This window comes from Nothobranchius furzeri, chromosome 1, assembly GCF_043380555.1.
Source record: "Nothobranchius furzeri strain GRZ-AD chromosome 1, NfurGRZ-RIMD1, whole genome shotgun sequence".
In the NCBI taxonomy this organism is placed as follows: domain Eukaryota; kingdom Metazoa; phylum Chordata; class Actinopteri; order Cyprinodontiformes; family Nothobranchiidae; genus Nothobranchius; species Nothobranchius furzeri.
Window position 1 is genome coordinate 100,221,250 of NC_091741.1, and position 18,398 is coordinate 100,239,647.

General features: G+C 42.3%; 1 protein-coding gene across 4 annotated transcripts; it reads left to right on the plus strand.

Annotated features, from left to right (window-relative positions):
• The first annotated feature begins 186 nt into the window (after positions 1–186).
• Positions 187–12,760, plus strand: prps1b (phosphoribosyl pyrophosphate synthetase 1B). Of its 4 annotated transcripts, none has more exons than XM_015976746.3 (7): positions 187–464; positions 851–1,040; positions 1,569–1,667; positions 2,598–2,722; positions 2,894–3,067; positions 11,500–11,659; positions 11,734–12,760. In XM_015976746.3, exons 1-7 carry the CDS (start codon positions 343–345, stop codon positions 11,824–11,826), a joined length of 963 nt encoding a protein of 320 aa, XP_015832232.1. In that variant the 5' UTR covers positions 187–342; the 3' UTR covers positions 11,827–12,760. The 4 variants fall into 4 exon arrangements, with proteins under 4 accessions (XP_015832232.1, XP_015832294.1, XP_070408683.1 ...); XM_015976808.3 differs by having other exon boundaries at positions 188–464; positions 851–1,034; XM_070552582.1 differs by having other exon boundaries at positions 190–324.
• The last annotated feature ends 5,638 nt before the right edge of the window (positions 12,761–18,398 follow it).

Below are 18,398 nucleotides of genomic sequence, written 5' to 3' on the forward strand. Positions count from 1 at the left end.
AGTTTTTCTCCCCTTTCTCTAACCATTTAGCTGTAGACCGTATGAACACACCTCTAGCTAAATTGACATACATTTTATCAAGTGGCAGCCTCCTGCCTCCTCTGACAGAGTTCTCTTCGAGGACTGACGTCATCACGGCGAACCGCAAATGAAAGCGTGCGCGCTCCCGTTGGAGGATGAGCTGCACGCGTGATGTGTGGGACATAATGGAGGATAGGTAGCTCGGTGACGGTAGCCCATCAACTGTTGATCCATTTCCAGTTGTTGTCTCGGAGTCTTCGCTTCCTCTGACTCGATAGCCGCAGCTCGCTCGGACAGAACGAGGTCCCGAACCGAAACAAAATGCCGAACATCAAGATATTTAGTGGTAGCTCTCATCCGGATCTGTCTCAGAAAATAGCTGACCGCCTGGGTCTCGAATTGGGGAAGGTTGTAACCAAAAAATTTAGCAACCAAGAAACATGGTAAACATGTTTTCCTCGCCTGTGTATAGAAAGTGTTCTACAGTATGTTGATGTTAAATGCTGCAAGCTAGCGACGTTGAAACGTGGTGTGGCGCTGAAATTGCCGCGCAGTGTTTTTAGGAACTTGTAGTCCACATATGGTGGTTTATAACTTCACTTTAAATAATGTTAGTAAAACATTCACGTTTAGAAAATAAGAAACAACCCGATCAGACTTCAGCTAAAGCTACGTTGTTGCCAGGACTTTTTGAATCATCGAACTTTATTGTTATTGATCAGAACCAATCACATGGACACGAGCTAATGTTTACCCTGTCTCATCTGTCGGGGTTGGTCGGCCTGTGGCTCAAAGAGCTGTTTGTTTTGCCACTTTTCGTCCCTTGTAGTGTGGAGATTGGAGAGAGTGTGCGAGGAGAGGATGTCTACATCGTGCAGAGTGGCTGCGGAGAGATCAATGACAATTTGATGGAGCTGTTGATCATGATCAACGCCTGCAAGATTGCCTCTTCCTCCAGGGTCACGGCGGTCATCCCTTGCTTCCCCTACGCCCGCCAAGACAAGAAGGACAAGGTGGGGGTGAGGGATCTCTGTCTACTTAACTTCTGTCATGTCTTTAGCCACCCAGCATCATGACAAGAAGCCTGCAGCCACGTCCATCCCGGAGAAAACTGCCTTATTTTACTTTCACAAGTCTGCACGTTGTTACCTGATTACTCAGAAGTTATGATTTCATTCATTTCCTGTGTTTTTAAGGTCATTTATGCATGATGGTCATATTGCATGAATGGATTGTTCTTAATGTAGCACTATATTAAATGATGAGCCTTAATTGTTACATGTAAATTGCTGTAAAAACAGATTTCTTCATTTTGTCTTATTTGAAGATGGCTAATCTGTAATATTTTCTCACTGCATGTATTTTGATAAACCCATAGTGTTGGTGTACTTGTATTATCTAAATGTGAGTGTAAATGATTCGTAGCAATAGCAGCACAACTGCTGTGATTGAACTCTTATCGCTGAGCTCTTGGTTGGGTGTTATTTTTAGGCCTGCCTGCCACTTTATTTATTCCATGAGCCTGAAGAGATCTGTTTTCCTTTCAGAGCCGCGCTCCGATCTCTGCCAAGCTGGTGGCCAACATGCTGTCCGTGTCGGGTGCGGACCACATCATCACCATGGATTTGCATGCCTCTCAGATACAAGTGAGCCATTATAGGAGCATGCATGAAAGCAGGCCTTATCCAAGTTGCACTCTAGTCAGCTGTTTGATGTAGTCTTTTTACTAGGAAATCTAAGCAATTTTCACTTTGTACAGTTTGCTTATTTCTAATTTTTAACGCTGCAATGGCAATTCTGCAAAACAAGCAACCTTAAAGCACCTTTTTCATACTGCTTAACAAGTTCTAACATAGTATAGCCATAGATATATTGTGGCGATTACCCACAAAAAATGAAGTAGTTCTCTCACATTTGTCTAAAAACCTGCCAGTAACAGCTGTCAGACCAAAAGCAACCACTGGACCATATGGTTTTCGGTCTCGTTGAATCGCTGCACTTCCCTGGGTCCTCCAATCATTACACACTTGCGTATTTATCTACTGAACACCTCTGGTGTGAGAGGTTCTCCACTCAATAATATCAGAGGAGGAGAAACAGCCGGCTGCTACCACTTCAACTTTAGGACAAACTACCAGAGTCCCAAAAAGAAAAACACCATTTGAAGTCGCAGACAACAAAAAGGCGTTTGGACCTAGGAAACGGCGACTGGTGTTTAGCGCTATCTCGTTTGCGTTGTTAATGAGTGTTCCCATGTCAGCTAGCTTGTTTTGCAGATTTAATATAGATTGTACAAGTGCTTGAAATCCTTTAAATTACTCGAAATTTAATCTAGTAAAGTGTTTGAAATTGTCCTGAAATTGGTTTTAGTACTGCAACGTCTACCGTTGTGAATCAAGTGAGTTAAATATTTTTGAGGATATCTATTAATTTTTGTCTAAATCAAGGCAATCTTTTGATGCAAAAAAAATCCTAAATTCTCCTTAAAAAGTGCTTGAATTAAATTTTTGGCAAAGGTCTAAAAACCCTGTTTCAAAGGTATTATTAGCCCTTATTGTTTTGTTTGCTTGTTTCAGGGGTTCTTTGATATTCCCGTTGATAACTTGTACGCGGAGCCAGCTGTGCTGAAATGGATCAAAGAGAACATTCTTGAGTGGAAAGACTGTATCATTGTGTCCCCTGATGCAGGCGGAGCCAAAAGGTAAGCCTGGGTAAACGCGTTCCACTCCGAGTTTCCCGGTGTGTGTTCTGAAGTTTGCTGAAGATTAGTCTTTTGTTGGCAGGAGAGCTTATCTCTCCTGCAAGACACATTGCTCTTTTTTTCTTAAACTCATCAGCTCTGACTCGTGGACTTTCTGCTGTGCTTCTGCAGGGTCACCTCAATAGCAGACCGGCTGAATGTGGACTTTGCCCTCATTCACAAGGAGAGGAAAAAAGCAAATGAGGTGGACCGCATGGTTCTTGTCGGAGATGTAAGGGATCGGGTTGCTATTCTAGTGGACGACATGGCAGACACATGTGGGACAATCTGTCATGCAGCTGACAAGTACGCCATTTTATTTATTTACCCCCTGATCAGGAGGCAGAAGCAATTAGTCTACTTTAGTTAAACTAACCTAGAAATCAATAATCCTCCGACTTTACCTAGCAGCAGTAGGCAGTGTTTTGCCTGCGTGTGTGGTTATTACTTGGTTAGTAAAATGTCTCGTTTCTGCCAGTCTGATAAAAAATATTTATAATTTAGCTATCTCGTGATTAGGGTTGGGCATCGAGCATCGATTGGAAACGGGACCAACTTTTGGTTTTTCCCGGAATCGTTCAAAGTTTTTCATTTCGATTCCTGGTTTCGATTCCTTGTATGCCGACTAGGGTTGTCACGGTGTGAAAATGTAACCTCACGGTTATTGTGACCAAAATTATCACGGTTTTGGGTATTATCGCAGTATTTTTTTTAAACGTGTTACATTTTCAGACCGCTAAATTAACCCTGTATATCAGGAAAATATTGTCCTCAGTTTGTGTCTAAATTTTGCCGAAAATGTGTTATTTTGTAATTATGTTGTTTATTTGTTTACATTTTTCCCTTTTAGTCTTTAAAATACCAATATTTGCCCATAACTTCTTGTTTTTTGTCTGTTTGATGTCATCATATAAAAAATATTAGATCAGATGATACTCAGTACTCAAGTAGCCTTCTAATCAGATACTTTTTTACCCTTACTTGAGTAATAAACCCTATATCAGGAAAATATTGTCCTCAGTTTGTCTCCTTCCAGTGAGCTTTGCAGATGTGGGAAAATGTCATCAGGCAGTAATCATTGTTAAATTCATAATTATTCTCGGAGAGAGACCAACTCTTATCTGCCCCTGGGAGCCCCGTAATGCATAGCATCATTTCAACATGGGGGTGTCCGCAACACGGTTTATATGCAGGTAGCGGCGCTGCGGCTGCTTTATATAGCGACTCGTTGCATTCTCCCTCAACCCAAATCCTCAGATCACGCATTTTAGCTAAAACGCTAACGTTAACTTGCCTTGCATTGACTGTAGAGTTGTGGGTGATGGTCACGCAGATGTGTCATGAGATTTGAAGCGTTGCTGCCTTTCACAGACACTTTTTCTGCACGTGCTGCAAACAGGATAGCCGTCTTCTATCAACTGTCCCTCGGCATTCTTCAAATATCCAAAAGATGCCCGTACTTCCGACTTTGTCTTCGTTGAGGGATAATAAATGTCCTCCTGAGTGCTGCCGTCTCCTCCTTTGGCCATTATTTCAGCTTTAGCTTCAAGAAAGTTTTGGTCGTAAACAACAAAGCGCGCATGTGCCGCCGGCAACTTCAGCAGATGATACGGTGGCTGGTAAGGGTCACTGCGCCTACACCGCAGCCACGGTAATCCACCGAGATTATATATTTTTTTAAACAAGACGGTTATTATTATTGTCAACTTTTTTACCGGGGTTTACCGCTACACCGGTTACCGTGACAACCCTAATGCCGACCGGAAGAGGAATCCGCGGCCAATCTCCATGAAAAATAAACGTGATCTGCAAATTCTGATCAACACTTTTCAGAGTTGATCACACACACAAACACACACACACACACACACCAACCCCCTCCCGGCACGCAGCGGCCAAATATAAACGAACGCATCTGCCGAACTTTTACTCCGTAATGTGAACTTTAACTCCTGCAGCGTAGAGGAAACTTGTTAAATACGTCAACACGGTGGATTTATTAGAAGCTTTAAAAAAAAAAACTCTGGACGGCATGAGGTGTTTGTCTCACTGCAGAAATAAAAACACACACGGAGCGTCAGCAGTCAGACGCAGCTGCTCACCAACACTTGTGTGTGTGTGTGTGTGTGTGTGTGTGTGTGTGTGCGTGTGCGCGTGAGCGTGAGTGTCAGAAGACTGAACAATAACCTGTAGAATAATTTAAGTCATCATGCTAGAGCAGCTTTCTGTGTGGTGGACCACACCAGCTTCTGCCACAAAAAGTAATAATAATGATAAATCACACACAAAGTTGTGAAATTTTCATTTCCTTTTTGAACTGTTTCCCTTAGGCAGTCAAGAGCAAATATTTCCAAATCCACAGAACTTATTGTCCATTATGAGGACTAAACTACCTCAAATAAAAGATGGTTAAACTAAGTGAGATTACATCCTTTTACGTCACTTTCAACAATGATAAATAAGCTTGCTGCAAAAGAGTGAACAATAATGTTTTTACTGTATCTTTTTTATTGTTTTTAGGAGGAAATATAGATAAAAAATCACAAGTATAACATTATTACATTACATTACATCATTTTCCCATAAGTTAATCTCAAATTTTGTGAAAATAGCCAGAAGTGCGATCTCCCGACACGGGAGACAGAATACTTCAGGGGAACACTGTTTCTCACAACACCTGACCTCCCGGCTGAGGTCACCCCTCCTCTCTGTGTGAGTGCTGTCAGCTTCAAGAACAGAACTAACTTGCCTCCTTCAGAACTGGTAGGTTGATAAACAGTCATAATTATAAATACTTTTTAAAAGGTCAAGTAGCTTGTTTTAAGTTTTGTGTGAGTTAGGCTACACAGGTTGGAAATTGATTATACATCAAACTCATGAGTGAGCCACTGTAGCTGCAATACTTTCTCTAACCTTAATGACGCTAAAGAGTCGCATTTTCTCATCATGATTTCAATGGATTTCACACACGGGGCCTTTAAAAACATTCTAAGTCAGCTCTAGAGGGGAGACATGTATACATTGCAAACATCAAGCTAAAAAAAAATCCATCACAAAGCAAGGCAATGAAATATATAAATAAATACAGCAGTATATGCTTTCTTTAAAGAAACACAGACATCTCAAAATCCTAATTTAAACCTAGTGGTTGAAGTGTTTTCAACGTGTAGATCCAGAACATTTCCCTTTGGTAGAGTTTTTTATCTGTATCACCCAAGCCCCCGCAATGCGGCTCAAAAATTGGGTCCAACCCGGAAGTACCAAAAATTGCAGTTCCACCCTCATCCACTGGGGGCTGGTGTCAGAAGTGAGCAAATCCTCATTGACTCCCATGTTAAAAATACCAATTTCACAGCAGAAATAAACATGTTTACAGCCTGGTACCAAAACATGTTTTTTGTTTAAATGATCTAGTTTACACTCATGACAACTCTGAGGGGGGTGAAATTTTTTTTCTCACTCTTCTGTTTAAGTGTATTAAAAGCCTAAAATTCTGTATAATTAATGAGCATCAGACCCACGTGACCGCAGAGCTAGCTCCGTGGAAAGGCCTCAGTTGAGCCTCGGCCTGGCTTGGAAACTGCTCTGGCATTTTGATTCTCTGTGTTTGTGTATTCTTTTTTAGATATTATTTGTGCAATTGTTGGACAAAATGACTTGCTGTGGCATTAATTGCACTAATAGAGCGTCCAAGGCGTCTCCACTTCATTTTTTTTCGGTAAGTAAAATTATATTTATGTATTTTAGGTCGCTACCGAGCTGAGCTTAGATTTTAACATGTACTGTTTAACCATGAAATTTAAATGTAATAGGGTAAAACCCAGTGCATTTAACATAATGCTGCACTTTAGAAAATGGGTTGAAATATAACATGTTGGTGGAGCTGGGTTCCGACTATCGGCTTGTGGAGCTCTCGGGAGACCGATGTTTTCCACCCGGTTCTCCCCTCCCCGCAGCCCGGCGCATCTCTGTCTGATAGCAGCTTCTGTTAACGGCGCGGGCTGCCGGCTGGGTCTCCCCGCAGCTCAGCGCATCTCTGTCTGATCGCGGCTCCTGTCTGCTGTGCGGGCTGCCAGCTTGTGGTTCTCCCCTCCCCGCAGCTCAGCGCATCTCTGTCTGCTGCGCGGGCTGCCGGCTTGTGGAGCTCTGGGATGGAAACCTTTCCACCCGGTTCTCCCCAACGGCAGCTCTGCGCATCTCAGATCGCAGCGGTGCTCATCTGCTGTGCAGCTGCCGGCTTGTGGGGGTCTCTGAGACCTCTGTGTTCCACCCGGTTTTACCCAGCGGTCAGCCCGGCGTATCTCTGACTCAGAAGCTCTGGTGTTGTGCACAGTTAACTCCGGTTGTAGCTAGGTTGCTACCTCCGTTAGCTTAGCTCCCACCTCCGCATTAGCTTTGGGTTAGCTTCAGGTTAGCTTGTAGATAGTTCGACCGGGTGTCGTCAGTTGATCCCAGCCTTACAGCCCCACCCTCAACTCCACCTCTCTTCCCTTTTGTGGAATTGTCTGCGCTTGACGGAACCTGTGACACGGTCAAAATGGCCGTGGTGGCCACCTCCCATTTGACTTCAAAAATGTGATATTGGGTGTGTCCGAATCCACAGGAAGGATGCTTATGAGTACGGGTCCTCGCCGGTCTAGCAAGGCCGGGTCCTTTAAGACCGCTAAAACCGGAAGTCAGCGGCTCTGAATTTGGACAGTCTAGCCTTCACCTCTACGGTGGCCCGTAGGTCCCGTCACAGCCGTGGCGGCAGCTACACGCAAAGGAAAAATGCTAAAGCTAGCGAAAATGGAGCAGGAATATTTAGGAGCTACAGCATCTTCACGTCCATCAGCAGCGTTTGTTCACAACCGTTTTCAGGTAAAGTAACTTTGTTTATTCTAGAAGCTTTCAGGACTTACATGTTAACTTTAGATGGTTTCATGTATGTTTTAAGCTACAGAATGAACTTGTTAAACATACACAACACATTACTACAGAGTATTATCATGTAGGTAATTAATATAAACCAAATGCATTATAAATGTTGAATGCAGTAGGATGTTTTCTAATGTAAATTGGACCGTAGAACTTATTTTGCATCAAATGGGGGTAAAATGCTTTAAAAACAGGCTTTTAATAAAATAGCATTGAAGTGTTTTCAATGTTTATTCAACTTAAGCCTAATAATGATTAAATCTGTCTTAAAAATGTAAATTCCCTGTAGTTTTTATTTAACTATTCCCTGCTGCTTTTCTTTATACTGAACAGAATCAGTGTACTGCAGGTTATGTTTTGTTTTACATTTTTCTATTAAAAAAAACAAACAAACTCTTATTTAATCTATTACAGGTCAGCATGCACTGTGCTGAACATCTGCCTCTGTGCTGGTGAAGTTGTGGGTCTGGAGGGTGAGTGTGAGGAAGATGTGTGTGGAGGAGGTCAGTGGTGCTCTGTCCTGCAGGAGGTACCAGCAGACCACCACTATTGTTAACAGGCAAGTCATTCACAGAGACATAACAGCCGTCGTCTGAGCCAGCCCAGCAGGCCCTGTAGATGGACGATGGAGTGGACAGTGAGAGGAAGCGTCCCAAAGCTCTCTCTGCAGACCGTCCTGTATGATGTTCCTCTGGCCAGAAACGTCCAGCCACGGGTCTGCTCCAGCCGTCCATCCATGTCTGGATCCTCCTGCAGCAGATCCAGCTGCACTGTAAAAGACTTCCTGCTCACTCAGTTTAAATAAATGATCCAGGAAGAGTCACTCAGGTTAATCCTGCTTTAACCGTACATAACTGGTCCATACTGGTTTTGATCTGTAAATAAGTGTAACATATTATAAATAATCTTGTCTCCTTACCATCTTTTCATTTTCTGTTCATGTAACATGTTCAAAAACATCTGTAATAATAAAACTGGTGATAAAATCAATGACCAGAAAGCGTTATCAGTTAGTATTTGTTTTAATAAATGTGTTCAAATATCAAACAGCTAAATAACATTAGCATGATGACAATAGAAGGCTTCTCTCCCAGGATGACCGACAGGTAAAGCCTCTCCTGACCCTGGACACCTGCAGTCCTACAGAGAAAATCAGAGACCACAGGTGACAAAAAGGCAATAAACACATGTTTACATTTATCCACATGAGAAGATAAAAATTATATTCTTCACACAAACTTTTTACTTCATTATAACGTGTCAGCTGTGTAAATCCCTGAATGTAAAACTACTTTTCACAGAAGAACTTCTGTGGTTGTGTGTGTAAACAGCTTCACTCTTCACCTCTAAGCTTAATAAAAACGCTTCTGTGCTCCGTTGTCCTTAAAACAAATGACCAGTTTAATTCGCTACACACACACACACACACACACACACACACAAACACACACACACACACACACGGGAATAACTGGGACCCTCGATACAAACTCGTTCTGGCTGATTTCTGCCTAAAATGTAATTTATAAAACAAATATACAAACGAAAAATGTCTATAAACTGAACCGCTTTAAGCTTTTAAGGTTTCTATGGCTAGCTTTTAACAAACTTCGTAGCTCTCCCCATTTTCTCTGCCTGTTGAAAATCCACAGCTGGCGCGCAAAGCATGCTGGGATAGCCTTGTTCTGTGAGGATACAACAGACCCGTCCTCGAAAGGTGGGCAGAGCGAGGACGCGAGAATGAGTATTTTTGGAATTCGGACAGTACTCGTCGCTGCGCTGTGACGTCATCGCAACTCTTACAAGCATCCTTCCCGTGGATTCGGACACACCCATTGGAGCCTATGGAAATGAATTGTCCAGTATATTTATGTCGATGGTGTCACCTCCTCGCCAATTCTTTAAGGCGCCTCTGCCATTCGGATGAAGACTATATGGAGAAGAGTTTGGAAATGAAGCAACACTTTCAAGACAGAGGCTACTCTAATCAGTGTATTGAGGAAGCATATGTCTCTGCACTATCCAAACCCAGATCTGAACTTTTGAAAAAAAGTACAAACAAAGAAAACACCACTCTGTAACACTACTTTTACCCCCCATGCATATACAATAAAGCTAACTATTTTAAAACATTGGCACATCTTGGCTGGGGATCCAGGCCTGAAAGGGGTTTTCCAACATCCACCTCTTTTTGTCTACAAAAGGGAGCCCAATCTACGGGACAAAGAAGTGAAAGCAAATTATCTGCGCCCTCCAAAACGGTAAATTCTCGCTCCTTTGCAGCAAGGAAACTATCCCTGTGGAAACTGTGCTCAGTGCCACAACACTGTGAAAACATCTGAGTTCCGGCATCCTAGAACGGGAAAAAGATTCTTTATTAAGGGCATAATTACTTGTAGCTCAAATAATGTAATTTACTTGTTCAAATGCTCCTGTGATAAAAGTCTATATTGGAAAAACAACAAGGCCGCTCAAACAGAGGATCAGTGAACATAAGCGTTCAATTAGAAGAAAAGATTTGACTTATCCAGTAGCACGCCATGTCATTGACTTTTCTTACCCTGTGTCTTCACTCAGATTCCAGGGGATTGAACATATTTCATTACATAGAGGAGGTGATATAGGTAAAAAAAAAAAACTGCCAAAGGGAACTACTTCAAGATCTACACATTGAAAACACTTCAACCACTAGGTTTAAATGAGGATTTTGAGATGTCTGTATTTCTTTAAAGAAATCATATGCTGCTGTATTTTTATATATTTCATTGCCTTGCTTTATGATGGCTTTTTTAGCTTGATGTTTGCAATGTATACATGTCTCCCCTCTCGAGCTGATTTAGAATTTTTTTTAATGTGAAGTGCACTGTTTCTTTGACTGAGACTCTATTTCCCATGATGCTTTGCTGTATTCCGCCACACAGGTGTTTGACATCAACTGACCTGTTTAACTAAGGACTGTTTTGTGTGAACCTCCACAACTCCTGATGAAGGTCTCTGACCGAAAACTTGACCAATAAAGCTCTCATATCGCAGATTGAAGTGTGCGGATTCATATTTTGTTCATAGTTTATAGAATTAAAATTCATGTTAAGATTATTTCATCAAGTAGGACCTGTGGTTAGCTGGCTCATGTAAAGCATGTCATGTCTTGAAAGAATCAGTATCGGGAATCGATAGGAACCGGAATCGAAACGAGGAATTCGAATCGGAATCGTTCAAAATCAAACGATGCCCAACCCTACTCATGGTGATGAGAAACAAGATTTTGTTTTACTGTAATAAGTTCATGCTGCCACGATCAGTCGATTCATCACGACGATGTTGGCAAACTAAATTGTCAACGATAAATTTATTGACATTGTTTATTTTATGAAGATTGTCTTTTATTTATTTTATTTTTTTTTCAATCTTGCCTGTTGCGATACCTCCTGCTGCTTTCTGCCTTTCTGCTGGAGGCACGTGCGCGCGCAGTAGTGGCCATCTGGGTCAGATGTCGCGTCACCGACTGGAAGATCAAGACCACGGCGATTTGGCAATGTAGCTCAAACGTCTGGGAGCATTTTACAAGTATAAGAAAAACACGTTCAGTGCAAAATCTGCAAAGTAGAGCTCTCCTTTCACAGGAGCACAATAGTGATGCACGAACACATTAAAGTTACAAAATGGGACATTTAAATGAAAAGCTATATTTTTTTTTAAATGATACCCCCCACAGGACGTTTAGAAGTGTGCACAATGAATGTAAAGTTTCTCCTTAAAAGCTATATTTATACTTTTAAAAGAATCAAATTTTTATTTAATATTAATTCCTATCCCATTAGGTTAATCTCTGTCGGTGCCACCAAGGTCTATGCCATCTTAACCCACGGCATCTTCTCTGGCCCTGCAATCTCGCGCATCAACGACGCTTGCTTTGAGGCTGTGGTGGTCACCAACACAATTCCTCAGGAGGAGAAGATGAAGCAGTGCTCAAAAATACAGGTCAGAACATTTTTGATCAATTCTTTGAACAGAAAAAAAAAAAAAAAATTTATTTACATGTTCTTATCTTTCAGGTTATAGACATCTCCATGATCCTTGCAGAGGCCATCCGTAGGACTCACAATGGGGAATCTGTATCGTATCTGTTCAGCCATGTGCCCCTGTAACACCGCCACTTCCATCTGTGTACTACCTACACCAAAGCAGAGAACAGGGAATTCCCCCGAACACTGCCATTAGCTCCTGCTAATAGATTTAGTGGTGAAAAAAAGATTGAAGGGGCATCATGTCTGTACTAATGCCACCCCCACCCCCATGTTCAAGACGTCTGTTTGTTTTCAGCGCCACAGCAAGCGAGCTGCTCATTTTAGCCCGACATTTTTATGTATGGATAAATAGGTGTCCAACTTGGATTTTGTCTTTTCTTTTAATGACATTTAACTCGCAGCATTTCTCTTGATCGTTGTTGTTTTGATCTGTGTTCAAAGAGCTTATGTCAAAATTGTTCTCGGCAGGTTCCAGTGCTCAAAAGATAATAAAGCTGTTACAATGTGTTTTGTTAGAAAATTGTCATTTGGTTTATTAATGTTGCTGTGCTATCATCTGTTGTTTCGAGACTACGGTCGTTGAACTGAATGTGTGTTTATCTAGTTCACAGTGCCACTGAAGCTCCACTCAACCACGAGTGCCTCAAAGGTTTGAAAAGATGAGGCGTTTGTTTCTTTTTCCTCCATGTTGCTCTTTGTTTCCTCACTGGATGGACCAGCCCATGACTTGACAGGCTGTAAAATGTTTTCTTTCAACTCTTGAGGCCCCCATCATTGAGTCGGGTATGTCCAGTAATAGTTTTGTTCCTTAACAATCTAAGATGAAGAGATAGTGTTGGTGAAGTGGCCGAGTTTTTAGCTTGAGGTCTCTGCAGGATGGAGCTTCCTTCTGAAAAATTCACCTGCTTTCCTTGTCTTGTTTTTTTTTTATATGTTTTGAGTAAACTGTCATCGATGTGCATAATCTAAGCTTTTGTGTTTTCCTTTCACAGTAGGAATGAATGCACCTGTTATTTCAAGATGCATTCTGAATAAATTTGAATATGCACCAAAATGTCTGGTTTCTGGAAACATTTTTACTCATTTTAGTCTAAAAAGACTATTTATATACACACAGCTATCAGATAGGAGAGCTGTTTTCTTTAACGAGATGTTGCTGTTTTAAATAATGCTTACTTCTATTTGTTTTTCCTGGGCAGTAACCTGCTATGAAAGAGTGACTGTTTATCTAGTGGCATAGATGAGCTGGCAGTGTTTCCATTTTACACATTTGCATGCTAGGACTTAAACAAGTGGGACAGGTACACAAGCGAAACTAAAAAAAATCTTAATTTCTTGCAAAAGTTAATTTATTTCAGACTTATTCCATATAAAACCCATATGTCCGCCTTTATTTGTTATAATTGTGATGATTGTGGATTACAGCTGATGAAAATCCCAGACAATTAGAATATTGTGAAAAGGCTCAGTATTCCAGACCTAGAGTGTCACTGTAATCAGATGATGAATTCAGAACACCTGCAAATGGATCCTGAGCATTAGGCTAGAAATATACATGCTTTTAACAACGCGTACACGTAAGTATCATGGCTGTCTTGCATAGTTTGCGTTCGTTTGATGCATCACTTGTGCACGTCCTCTGAAATTAACGCGACGCAGCTGCACGCTGCAATATACAGGTAACCACTAGGCGGAGTGTAGAGTGTTATTTAACCGAATGCAGTAAAGGGGTCAACGACGGCGAACCCCAGTAGTGTTAAAATGTCAGAAAGCTTTGAAGAAAAGCTAATCGACCAGGTTCGAAACTATCCACATCTTTATGATGTGTCGTTACCACTGCACAGCGGCAAGTATACTTGTCAGAACAGCTGGAGAGAGATCAGTGACAACCTACAAAGCGACACCGAGACGTGCAAAATAAAATGGAAACAAGTCCGAGACCGCTACGTCAGAGCTCGAAGGAAGATGATGGAGAAACGGAGTGGGGACGTTGCTGACGGCGTGTTTTGTCCAGCTGTTGTCAGACGCCTGGGTTGGCTCAGCAGTTTTATACTCGTCGCTGCGCTTTGATGTCATCGACCTCAAAATGCACTCTTACAAGCATCCTTCCCATGGATTTGGACACACCCCATATTTCCATTTCCAAAAAAAGAGGACCGGAGATCTGTACCTACCGATGACATCACACTAGGACTGGGCGATATGGCCTAAAATCAATATCACGATATATTGAGGATTTAACCTCGATAATGATAAATGGACGATAATTCAATTCAATTCAAGTTTATTAATATAGCGCCAAATCACGACAAGAGTCGTCTCAAGGCACTTCACATAAACATTCCAATTCAGGTCAGTTCATTAAGCCAACCAGAAATAATATTACCTATATAAGGAACCCAGCAAATTGCATCAAGTCACTGACTAGTGTCAGTGACTATACAGCAATCCTCATACTAAGCAAGCATAAAGCGACAGTGGAGAGGAAAACTCCCTTTTAACAGGAAGAAACCTCCAGAGAATCCTGGCTCAGTATAAGCAGCCATCCTCCACGACTCACTGGGGATCGAGAAGACAGAGCAGGCACACACACACACACACACACACAAAGACAAGTAATGTGTCTATAGTTATATTGTGATGTCTTAGTAAATATTCTATTTGGTGAAAGATAAACTTTATTGTATTTATCCTAGTGGATCTATAATTAAACGGATAAACTAGTATTAGCACATCCAACGTCAAGGAAAGCAAAAAGTTATTATCGGGAGAGGGAGAATGTTTTAGTGGTTAGCAGCAGTGTGTTACCCCGGCTTTCCACAGGAGCCGTCAGCAGCACGTTACTGCAGCAGCACGTCATAGCTGCTGATAGGAACCGCTGTGGTCAACAGAACCTTTTCCACTGGAGCTGTCGGCAGCCGTCAGCAGCGCGAGTCGGCCGCGTCTCAGGAGCAGCATGTCGCGGCCTTTACGCGCCGGTTCTATTTTCTACGCTCGACGCCTCTGAAACGGGTCAAGCTCGACATTTTTGGGGAAGGAAAGACAGGAAATCAGACGCGGAAATGGAGAGAAGCTACCGAGATTTTCAGAATAAAGAACGTACTGCCTTCCGGTTGCTTTACTTTTAAAAAATGTTACTAACTGTGCGTCCCCGTGAGAAGTTATCACCTAGCTAGCGGTCTCCTTTGTTTTTCAGGTCCGTATTGGCGATTATAAAACGGACAGAACATAAAACACAAACCATGTTGTAGTTTACTCCTGCTTGTTGTTGTGTTTACTGACGAAGTCACTCGTGTGACTTCGTGCTCTGTCGGTGACAGCTGCTCCCCTGCTGCTTCACGTCTCGTGGGAAGGGCCAAGCAGCAGCTTACGCGAGCAAGACGTGCTGCTGCAGTAACGTGCTGCTGACGGCTCCCGTGGAAACCCGGGGTTAGACGATGGCCCCCTCCATGAGGCCACCACAGCTCAGCAGAACATCGTTGTAGCTTCTGGGGAGAAAAACACTTAGAGAGAAAATGGTACAGTTAACAGATCTAAGAAAAAAATGTAATAAAAGGATGAAACTTAAAAACTCTCAGACCTCATTTCATGATTGCTAATCAGCTATGGCTGATTTATTGTTTGGATCACAGTGAGTTACACTAATTCTAATATATTTTTATTTCTATTACACATACAAACTTTTTAACTGTTATTTTCACATGACTGTTATCAGGCTCTCTTTTTCTGGTTCTCATGATAATAATTCTGTTTCTTCCAGTAAGTTATCTTGTGCTTACTTCATCTGTATAATGTCTCTTTACTTTTGGTGAATTGTACTGAGTCCAGAATAAAGGCTAGTTGGCTGTACAAGATACAAACAAGGATTACGTTTTGGAAATATATGAAATGTATTTAGCCTGCTAATTTATCTCAAATACTAATAACTACCGTATTTTCCGGACTATAAATCACACTTTTTTTTCATAGTCTGGCTGGTCATGTTACTCCGGAGCGACTTATATAACAAATTATGTAGGCTACACCGCTCTGCTGCGGGCCGACTCCGACCCAAGAATGAGTTCCCCTGTCCCGCTGGGAGGGTTTCAAACACCGCCTTCCTCTGCTGGAGACCGTGGCGCGCTGCTGCGGCGCATTATTCAGTTAGTGTTACCAGTACTTGTCTTGCAATGTGAAACGCTTGGTCTCAGATTTTGTAAGAAAAATAATAAAATTTCGCCCCAAAATACGACTTATACATGTTTTTTTCTTCTTCATTATACATTTAATGGCTGAAAAATATGGTACGTTAAAAAAAGTGAAAACTTGCTCAAAGCAAAATATATTTTCAATACGGAAATAACTTATAGACTTACCGATTTAATATTTTTTTATTCACAGAAAGGTACTTTTCATGAAAAAGCGCTGCAAACCTCCACCTGAACTCATGCAGTTGATGGGTGTTCCACAGAGTTAGCTCCGGTTGTAGCTAGGTGGCTACATCCGTTAGCTTGGCTCCTACCTCCGCGTTAGCTTTGGGTTAGCCAGGGTTAGCTTCAGGTTAGCTTGTAGCTAGTTCGACCGGGTGTCGTCATTTGATCCCAGCCTCACAGCCCCACCCTCATCTCATCCTCTCTTCCCTTTTGACGGAACCTGTGACACGGTCAAAATGGCGGTGGTGGCCACCTCCCATTTTAGCAAAAAAAAAACTGTTATTGGAGCCTATGGAAACCCACTGTCCATATACAGTATGTATGTCGATGGTGAGTGTTCATCAGCATCAGGTGTATGAGTCTCCCGGAGACTCCCAGCGGGTGGGGAGAGCTCATTACTGGGCCGGAGCCAGCCCGCAGCATCCCACCACAGGCTGCAGCAGGTGACGGCGGTGTTTGAAACCCTCCCAGATGGACAGGGGAGCTCATTCCTGGGTCGGAGCCGCCCGGCCCGCAGCAGCTCGCCACAGGCTCCAGCAGGTGATGGCGGGGCAGAGGAGCTGAAACCTGGTCCGGAGCCGGTTCCCGACACAGGGGACTGAATATTTCAGGGGAACACAATTTCTCACAACACCTGACCTCCCGGCTGACGTCACCCCTCCTCCTTATGATAATTGTGACAGTTTCAAGAACTGAACTTGCTTGCTTTGTTCAGAACTGGTAGGTTGATAAACAGTCATAATTATAAATATATTTTTAAAAGGTCGAGTAGCTTGTTTTAAGTTTTGTGTGGGTTAGGCTACACAGGTTGGAAATTGATTATACAGTCAAACTCATGAGTGAGCCACCGTAGCTGCAATACTTTCTCTGAACTGCATGGCGTTAAAGAGTCGCATTTTCTCATGATTTCAATGGATTTCACACAGGGGGCCTTTAAACATACAAAAATTATTTACAGAAAGAGAAGGTAATTATGAGTTGAGAGGTAACTTAAATTTTAAAACAAAAAGGATAAGGACAACATTTGGGAGTTTCGGAGTGTCAATATGTGGGGTGAAATTGTGGAACAGCTTACCAGAAAGTATTAAGCGAAGCGAGACTATTAAACAATAAGAATAGGAATACCTTTATTAGTCCCTCAGTGGGGAAATTGCAATATTGCAATGGCTCAGGTACAGCAGGATAGCAGCAGCAGCAGCACAAGATATCACACAAGAGTACATAGTAATAGTAAGTTAAGATAATTATTGCACATGGTAACGAGAGTAGTACTTATATTGCAAATGTTTCGAAAAGATTATATTTGCAGTGGAAGGTTATAGATGTATAGCTTCTATTAGCTGTGATTATTATAGAGTCTAACAGCAGCAGGGAGGAAAGATCTGCGGTATCTCTCCTTCATAAAGCGAGGGTGGACCAGTCTTTTACCGAAGCTGCTCTCCAGAGCAGACAAGGCGTCCTGCAGGGGGTGTGACTCATGGTCCAGGATGGATCTGAGTTTTGCCAGCACCCTCTTGTCCCCCATCTCTCGTACTGAGTCCAGAGGACAGCCCAAGACAGAGCTGGACTTCTTTATCAGCCTGTCCAGCTTCTTTCTCTCCCTCTCTGTTATGCTGCTGCTCCAACCCACCACACCATACAGGAATGCTGATGCCACCACAGAGTCGCAAAAGGTCTTCAGGAGTGTCCCCGTCACCCCAAAAGACCTTAGTCTCCTCAGGAGGTGGAGCCTGCTCTGGCCCTTCCTGTGCAGTGCATCTGTGTTGTGAGACCGGTCCAGTTTGTTGTTCAAGGGAATATCCATCCATCCATCCATCTTCTGAACCCGCTTTTAAATGACAGGGGTAGGGCTGGATAAGTATCTACTTCTCCCTACCATCTTTTTGGACACGTATAAAGTAAAGGTATAATATCTGTTTGAGGTGACCAGACTGGTGAACATAAAATTGTTTAGGGTTAAAAATTTTGTTTGCTGTTGAGAGAGGGGATGGTCATATCACAAAATCAATAAAATAAATGAAATGAAAATGAAAAAAAGCTGTACCACTTTGAGTCATGTGAAAATGTGACTCTATGTAATACATGTGACAGCCCCATCTAGTGGACAACTTTTGTTTCTACGCATACCTATATCGTTATTGAGGTGAAATCCTTAATATATTGTGATATTGATTTCACTCAGCCCTACTAAAGTGTATCATTCATCCATTCACACACTGATGGTGAGCTACAAGGTGGCTTTGGGGCATAATCCAATTTTGGATGCCTTAAAGAAGGTTG